The following is a 9,366-nucleotide window of genomic DNA, read 5'->3' as shown; positions in this document are numbered from 1 at the left end:
CAGCAGGAAATGTCTTTGATTGAGGACTGCAGGATTTGTCCATCAGCATATAACATGCTTGTCTAAGACCCCATAAATCCAATAAAAAAATTCTTCTTGAGCTGTGATACCTGTCCTCTCTGTCAGCAGCAATTTTTCATCAGCTAGAAACTCTGATAAATACAAGTATTTAATATACAAATAAATCCAAATGCAAGTTTGAATTTTAAAAAGAAATCCTCAGCTCTTGTCAGTCATCACAACCCCATTGACTTCAAAGCTATCATTGACTCTGTGGAGCAATGCCAATGAACTCTAGCTCTGGATTTGCCATGTATAGGGTCTGTAATTTTATTCAAGTGTTCCAATAATCTCATAAAACATAAGAATAACCCTCAAAGTGGATCATATTGTCAAAATAGAATTAGCACAGAGAGCTTTAAAATGTGTTTCGTTTGTTATATAGAATATATGGCAAAATTCTAGTAAGAAAATTAATAAGGACAAAAGAAGAAGTGAAAAACTGCCTAAGTGTTGGTCTGGTGCTGTCAATAGACTGTTCACTTCCGATTGTGAGTCTGTTACTTATTATCCCATTTCTCTTTGATTATAATCAGTTTCTGCTCCTGTCAGGTTTTTAAAAATGTATGTACATGGTAGTGCGCCTTTGAAATTAAGGAGAATGTGATGTCATGCTATGAATTAAAAGATTTTATTTTTATTACCAATATTCTAAGCCAATACACTATGCCAACACAGGAAATTTTAGTTCAGTGTTACAATGGAGCCATGAGAGTTCACTTTACATTTCAGTTGAACCCTGGCAAAAAGTATCAAATAATTGCATTATATTAATGGATTCCAGTTTTATAATGTTACTAGTTTACTTTGTGATTAAATCAAATACATTTAAAATGACTTTGCTGGTGCGCACAGAATTTTGAGTTTTAATTCCTCAGATTACTTTTAAAAACTTAAATGTTTCTCTGTGTTTTAGGATGGTAACATTTGAGAAGATATTTTTAGTTCTTTGTCATTCTCATTCCTTTATATAAATATCTTTAAAGCAGAGAAAGAGAAATGTTTCCTTAAAACCCCCTCCATTTTTCTTTCTGAAGGCTTTCAGGTACAGGTTCTGAGTATTTTGAGTTCTGATGATTTCAGAGAAGCTAAAAAAATGAGTATAAAGGCAAGCTATAATTCCTTCAGTTTGCTCTTCTGAGACTTCCTTCTATTAGCATATGGTAGTGAAACAGAGCCAAATAACTTCCCCTCACTCAGTTTATTAAATTATCTGTCTAGTGCACAGGGCAAAGTTTTAAAGCACAGTACTGCTGGATTTGTCATTTGTGATGTTTCTGTTAGCAAGTTTCTGTAACCTCCCTCTTTGGATGGTTATCAAGGAAACTTTTGTTGTCATTGGCTCTTAGCTGTACACTTCAATGAAAGTCATAAACAGCTTCCTGTCCAAGGCTTGGTGTGACCCTGTTCTTGCATAAATGTGATCTGTACTTCACCTTGTATGGTATGGCCAGTTAGTTTGTTAGTGGCATGACTTCCATTTTTGGTCTGTACTGAATTTAAAAAATAAAAGTGATGCAATAGTTTCTTCCGTTTTAAATTTCTATTTTTTTTGAAGACCAGTAGCTAAATACCTTCTCTTATACTACAGGGAAAAAGTGGTGACATGGTGTCTAAGTAACTTTTTTTTTCGCAGAGTGCTGAAAGTCATCTTAAAAAATTGGAGGGTGATTAATATAGGTAGATAAAAATAGGAGTAACATAACATAAACTGAATTAATTGAATCTATTAAGGTAAATGAGTATCATTAGAGAGAAAGCATAGTGGAGTTGGGAGGATTCTTACATGGAACTCTGGAAACCTCGGCTCATTACTTCCCAACTCCACCATAGGTGCCCTGGGTGACCTTTAACAAGTCAATTATGTCCAGGTCCATTGATTTCAATGAAAGGTAAGCACCTAAATAGGAGGATCTGAGGCTCAGTCTGTGTTCTAGTTTCCTATTCGTAAAGTAAGAATAGCAGTAATTCCCTATCTCTCAGAGGTATAGTGTAGATAAAGGCATTAAAGATTGTGAAGCACTTGGATACTATGATAAATTAACGTAGACCATAAGTATCTGAGGTAAGTAGATTGACAGATGTAGGAGACGTGCCATTGACAGAAAGGAGCAGAACAGTTCAGTATCCATTAGCTTTGTATATATTTGTTGTACAGCTGATTTTTGTGCTCTCTGTCCCTTTATATGCATATATGTATTACTGTGCAAGGTGTTTTTAATATCCTGGAGCTTTACAAAGCAGTTATTTTGCTACCTATTTGTATAGGCAAATATGCTCAGGAACATTTCCTGCTGCACCTTACACCATAGAACCATCTTTATTTTTCTAATATGAAAACTCTTTTAAAGCTCATTTGTAGGGTAGTAAATGAGCAGCACTAAGAATAAACAGGTGAGCCAGGAAAAATAAGCTGCTGTTAGAATATGCTAACCGCTAATTATAGCTTCTAGTTGAAGTTGCAACTAAAAATTTTTAGGACTTTTCTCTACTTTTTGAAAAGAAGAGTATTATAATGTCTGTTTATTCTTTTTTAAACCAGGTGAATGGAGTGAGGCTCTTTATCCCTTGCTGACAACACTCACAGACTGTGTAGCCATGATGAGTGACAAGGCAAAGAAAGCCATGGTCTTTTTGTTAATGCAAGATAGTGCTCCTACAATAGGTCTGTGCCTGAGTCTTCAGTATCGCAGGGATGTTGTCTTCTGCCAAACTGTAAGCAAGAAAGTTGTGTGATCTGATTACAGTTGGACTTGTGATCGATTTCAAAAGAGTGTGGGGAGTTAACCTGGTTGGACTGATTATGAAACTTTTTAAGTATCATTATGACAGTGTACAAATTAAATACAACAGCTGATGTCTAGTGCTTTTCTTTTACAGCCATCGTGCAGGGACTTCAAACTGAGTGGTACGAGGCTAGTCTGTGGGCCAGATTGGCCCATATATAGTCTCACACACCAAATCCAGTATGCAGGGCTGGTCCAACACAGACACTGCATGCAGCATATGTCCCAGACCAGCCATGTGCAGCATGCGCTGTGTGCAGCATATGCTAGCCTCAAGCTGTTTGCAGTGCATGCTAGCATGTCACATGCAGCACGTGGGTCCAGTTTGAGACCTACAGGCATCACTGCAGGCCAGATGATATGGCTGCATAGGCCAAATTAGGCTCATGTGCCATTTCTTTGACACCCCTGCCATAGGGATAAAATGCAACACTTGGGTTCAAAGCAGTAAAATGAAGTCTGACACATTTCTGCTATGTATATATATTCATAGTTTTAAAAAATTATGACAAAGTAGGCAAAATAATGGCTGTGTGATGAAACAAACAGGTCTGTGGAAGAAGAAAAATAATTGACATTTTGGAATTTTGCCCAGAAATATATTGGAAAACACTACAGACTCTGGGGCACTGGAGTTATATGCTTCTGATGACCTATCCCTGTCAGAAGCTTGCTGCTAGTAGCAAGCATGAAATAGTACCTTATAGCAACAGTTTAAGATACCAGAGCATGAAAGGAAAAATGTGGGGAAAAAGGGAAACAACAAAGCATAATGGTAATTCCATGGAGAAAAATCAAGCTCCCAGTTCCAGATGTTGGGATTTCTTTTAATGTGCTATCAATGGACCTGTTGGGGGCTCAGTCTTTCATGTCAGATTCCAACTACTAGAAGTCTGATAAACTCAAAAGTGTTCCATATCTCCATCTTCCAAGGATGCTCTTTTCAAATTGAATAGAGGTTTGCATTCTCTTCTCCCACTTCTGAAAATCCTGACTATTGTGTCTCCACTACTCTGCTTCCCCCTTGACATTCCTCCTCAAGTTCCCATTTTCCAGCACCACTTCTTGCTCTGAATAGCTTCACTGCCTGTCTCTTCCAGTTTTCTCAGAAGGCAGGAGAGTGGAAGTGACATCATTCTTGTCAGCTGTTTTGCTGCCCACCAGGCTTTGAATAGTAGAAATGAAAACTTGGCAGTACTGAGTTTTCTCTCTGATGCAGCTTGGCAATGGTTTGAGCAACTGCAACACGGGTACTAGACGTGATCTGCTGACTCAGGAGGACATTGCCAGACTGGTTCAGGATCAGAAGGATGGGTCTTGGTGCAGATTAGCTACAATTAAGATCCATCATCTTTTATTTTGGAATGAAACCTTACTTTCTATAAAAATTGATATTGAAGGACATCTGGTTTGCCAAGGAAAGGCTAACAACTTGCCCTTGGTTGATAGTAGCCCCAAGACCTGGCATAGCTCAATGCCTACTGTAGTCTTTGCTTAAGCCCATCAGTGCTAGTTGATCTCAGTTTGACTGGAAGCTCGTTTTGTTAACTTGCTACTCACTGGAGAATAATATGCCCCCAAATTCTCCTTACAGTGATTTCTTCTGATTTTAAATCTTTGTGTTCTAGTTCTCTTTTGTCCACAAATCAATGAATTATTTGTTAAGATACCCACAATCTGGTTTAAATATTTCAAACAGCTCACCCCTTCCTTAGTCATCTTCTATCAGGGCAAAATGATTACCTAAAGTATTTCTTTTATGTTTGTAGTGACAAATTTAGATAATATTTTGTTCAAAATCAATATTTTGAGTATTTTTATATCTCATAACTGCTCTTCACAAGAGCTGTTATCATCTCATCACAAACTGAACTTCACTTTCTTCTGTTTAATTTTGCAGTCCAGCCATAACTGTTCATTTTAAAGTCAGTCACCTTGGAAATGACTGTTTTCAGAAGTTAAGTTTTCACTGCTATATTAGGGTCTGATACTGAGAAATGCTGAGTATCAGCTGCTTCTACTACATTATGTTCTTTAAACTTTTTAAAATGTCAATTTTAAGTGTGTGTGGGTTTTTATTAATATTAAAATCTAAATTCAGGACTTAAATCTCTGTGGATTCCTCTTACATCTGTAAATAAAACTCCCTTCCAAGCAAAGCATTTTATGTTTGATAAACCTTAGATGGTATAAACAACTGACCAGGTCAAGAAAAGTAATAAACCTGAAATCAGTAGGAGTCCCATCTAGAGAGACCTTTCAGGAAAATCCTTGTGTTGCCTTAAATTGGAGAAAATATTTCCTAATTTTTTGGTAATATTTCACTTCAGCTGCAAGGAAGAAGTGTCATTAAAGACTATTAGTCTAACAGATTGTATAACATCTCCTTAGGTACTCTGTTGCTTCCTCTCTTTTTTTAATTGTCACATTGTCTTGACTTATTTTACTCCTTTCTTTCTTGTTTCTCTAGCTGACAGCTCTTATTTGTGGTTTTATTATCAAACTGAGGAACTGCCTGCATGATGATGGATTTCTGAGACAGCTCTATACCATCGGTCTTCTGGCACAGTTTGAGAGCCTTTTGAGCACATATGGTAAAGGCAAACACATTGGGCTTGTGGGTGATGTTATTTATGAACTGTCATATTTAGCTTAATGGGTTGCAAGCGCAAGATGAATGAATAGAATTTGGAGTCATTTGCAGTTCAGTAGAGAGAGAAATTGTAGAATTGATGCAAAAAAAAATTTATGTATTTAATCGGCTCATAAAACAGTAGCTTTTCTTTTCTTCTGTTTAGTAGACTTACTTCCCGTACTAAAAAGCCATAGTTACTTTATCATACCTGTTATTTTCTGAAGCAAAATATAATAAAATTACAAACAAGCTAGAAAGTACTGCCTGAAAGAAATACAATTTAAATTACCTTGAGGTTACTTAACTACATAATAGAAAGAAAGGCTGAAGAGATTGTGTTACAAGTAAACTGATTTCATTCAAGTTTCAGCACAACCATCTGAATGTCTGTAGTTGAGTGACCCTCTAATTAATCTGGTATTCATTCCTGCCATACAGTATAACATATAACCAATCTTTTTTGAATGTATGAAGAAGTAGTTTATTAAATTACTTGACATGACAGGCCTCTAAAAAAATTATTAATGTTATCATCACTGGAAAAAGAACACAAAATATACCTGAAGATTATAGGCCTGTGTGCATTAAATAGTGGGTGCTCTTACTAAAACTCATAAAGCCAAGAGAGACCCTGCTCCTTCCATCAGATCCGTATTGTCTGATTTTTGCACCTGTGGAGGAGGCCTGTTGATATCAAGGGGATTTAACATGGATGCAAGGGTCTGCTCATGTGAGACTTGGATAAAAGATCAGGCTCCCTAATTATCTCTACGCAATTTCTTTATGAGAGCAGTGAACTTTAGTCAGATCATGTATGTGTCTGAGAATGGATGAGGAAAAAATGTATGTACACAAAAAAATTACTGCAATTCACTTTTCTCCTTGATTTAGGTGAAGAGCTGGCAATGCTAGAGGACATGAGTTTGGGAATAATGGACTTGAGAAATGTTACCTTTAAAGTAACTCAAGCCACATCAAATGCATCTTCTGACATGCTGCCAGTCATTACAGGAAATCGGTAAGAACAGGATGGGTGAAGCCTTAAAGTAGGGGAGATGAAGATACTGTATTTAATCTCAAAAGGGACATGGTTGCTCTCTGGATATGTATTTCTTTATCTCAATACTAAAAGATGTTTTGAAGCTGCTTTATTGAGTATTTACTGTTGCTTTACATAACAAAAAGCCTGAAAGATGACAAAATTATTCTCTCATGTTATTATTAAGTTGTTTTGGCTATCTATAATCATAGGGGTTTCAGGCATTTTAGACTCTGTTTAGGAGGATCGAAAAATCTATTAGAATTAACAAAAGCAGTATACACTAGAGTGGAAGTGATACAACTTTTAAGCCCCTCACCTTGCCTGCTAACCAGTCATTAAACAGTTGAGTTCTCCTGCTGTTACACAGCACAAGCAGGTCCTTGCATCTCTGCAAAGCTCCACTGACAACTGATCTTCCTACAGGGTGCCATTAGCTCCCTACATAGGGATGCAACTGTGAAGGGCAGGATCCTATCGGAACTGAATGAGCTTCTTCATGTTTTAGTAATCATTTTAACTAATATATATCAATCAATAAGAGAAAAAAATATACATAAATTGTTTTAATTTAAACCAGTGCAATAATGCAAGGCGTTGAAGTCATTAAATTTAGAGAAAAATGTCATGAATCATTTTTTTTTAATGTCATTTTTGTTTACTCAATTTTATGTTGAGGGGAGATCATTCTCTGAGTAACTGATTTACTAAAATCAGTAAATTTGGTCCCAACCGCTCTGTATCTTTCCCTCCACTCCCTGTAAGGGGGAGGCAATTTGACTTTTATTGAACTTTTGTAAACTCCTTTGTACTGTGCTGGAGATCTTCTTAAAGTATTATTGGGAGCAGGAAAATGGCTTAAAAATGCCATATTCATTCTGTCTTGGATCTTGCAACCAAGTATCCTCAGTTTACATAAGGTGATTTCCCCACCCCTTTACCCTAGCTGCAAATACCTGCTCTGAGAATTGCGGGTTAAATCTGGTTCTTTCTTGTATATCATCATCATTAACAGACGCTTTGAATTCAAGCTTACCAAATGCTGGATGACATTTTTCCCCCAGAGGTGTGTTAGTGCTACAGTGCTTATTGCAATAAAAACTGATTTTATTTTTTTTTTTTACAGCATATAAACTGATGCAATTGAAATGTACCCAGGGACCTGAGTTGAGTGCTTCAGGGTTGTTTTTTTTACTTGCTTGCTCTTCTGACTTGTGCCAAGTTCAAAGACACTTAATGTCATAGAATCATAGACACGTAGGGCTGGAAGGGACCTACAAAGTTCATTTAGTCCAGACCCCTCTGCCTGAGGCAGGATTATCCCTATCCAAGTCATCCCATACAAACCATGATCTAAATTCTACATAAAACTACCATCAACCCCTGACACAACACAGACCTAACATGCTACAAGTAAAACAGGATAACCACGACAGCCAATGTCCTGCTTCTAGGAAATGTTGCCAACATATGCGTAAGAGAACCAGCTAGAGGGCCACCTCCCCCCCCCCCCCCAAAAAAGGCAAAAACCCCCCCCCCCCCCCAAAGGAAGGCAAAAACCCCCACAGTCCATACAGAAATGACCTGGGGTAAATTCAGGTAATTCTGTCCTGACCTCAAATATGGTGATCAGTTTGCCCCTGAGCAGAAGTGCAAGACCTCTAGCCAGGAACCTTTAGCTTTGTTTCCAAGAGGAGCATTGGTACACCTCAGTCAGGGTCCCCAACCTTGGTTGTAACCAACACCCAATGCCTCTGGGAATGCCCTGACACATGTAGCAGAAAAAGGGGTGGGGCAACCAGCAAAGCCCAGAAGCCTGAGAGATACCCATGGTAAAACATAAGCATAGCTATGCTTAGATCATCTCAACATTAGGAAAAACTACTTCACAACTAGGGTGTCCAGACTGGAATAAGCTCCCTCCAGAGGTGGTGCGATCACCTACCCGGGAAATCTTCAAGAGGAGACTGGATGGTCACCTTGCTGGGGTCTCCTGGCCCCAGTTGTCTTTCCGGCCTAGTGCAGGGGGCTGGACCTGATGTTCTTCCGAGGTCCCTTCCGGCCTTACAATCTATGAATCCCTGACCAGTGGTTGTCCACCCTCTTGAACACCTCCAGTAATGTAGAGTCCACAACTTCTTTAGGCAGTCTATTCCACTTTAGTTTTAAGTGTTGCCTTACCAATACATTTCACATATTATCCCTAGTTAAAAGAAATAATGCATTTTGTTAAAAAAAAAAAAGAAGAAGAAGAATGCTTACCGATCTGTATGCTTCAGTTCTAATATTTTCTGGTATTTTTTGTTGGTTTGTAGTGATGGCTTTAATGTGAGGATTCCACTGCCAAGCGCCTTGTTTGATATGTTGCCCCGAGAGATTCAGAGTGGCATGTTACTGAGAGTTCAGCCTGTTCTCTTCAACGTGGGAATCAATGAACAACAAACCCTGGCAGAGAAGTATGTATCAAGGTACCCCAACTTGGCTTAGCTGCATTTAGATAATTTCTTATCCTGCTGTGCAATTGTGTTGTGGTTTTTTGTCACAGAAGAAAAAAATGGAGAAGCATCACTCTAGCAAAATAGAGAAAGGGCATAATATTAAAGATAGTTTTAAGAGACAACAGACAAGTTCATAAAGTGAAGCCTTTCCCTGTTGTGAGTTTCATCATATAAGAAACTTTGTATGTGCATATTGAGCCCCTTAAGACAAGCATATGGGCTTACAGCAGTTTATGGAAATACTGAAACTTAGTTTATCCATATAATCATGGCTTATGGGAGTTAGTGACCTTATTAAGAGAGATTCTCTGAAAATTGATCTGTGGCTACATAAAAAGTTGTTGTGGT

The 9,366-nt window shown here is 37.9% G+C and overlaps 1 protein-coding gene across 11 annotated transcripts in view; it reads left to right on the top strand.

The window, feature by feature from the left end:
- Positions 1-9,366, top strand: part of INPP4A (inositol polyphosphate-4-phosphatase type I A) — a 203,496-nt gene that overhangs the window by 172,159 nt on the left and 21,971 nt on the right. For all 11 annotated transcript variants that reach the window (XM_025207241.1, XM_014521173.2, XM_025207237.1 and 8 more), the window contains 4 exons: positions 2,603-2,775; positions 5,317-5,440; positions 6,373-6,499; positions 8,836-8,976. In XM_025207241.1, the coding sequence (XP_025063026.1) occupies positions 2,603-2,775; positions 5,317-5,440; positions 6,373-6,499; positions 8,836-8,976 (565 nt within the window). The remainder of the gene's footprint in view (positions 1-2,602; positions 2,776-5,316; positions 5,441-6,372; positions 6,500-8,835; positions 8,977-9,366) is intronic.

This window comes from Alligator sinensis, unplaced genomic scaffold, assembly GCF_000455745.1.
Source record: "Alligator sinensis unplaced genomic scaffold, ASM45574v1 scaffold144_4, whole genome shotgun sequence".
Classification (NCBI taxonomy): domain Eukaryota; kingdom Metazoa; phylum Chordata; order Crocodylia; family Alligatoridae; genus Alligator; species Alligator sinensis.
This window is presented reverse-complemented; position numbering and strand designations above follow the sequence as displayed.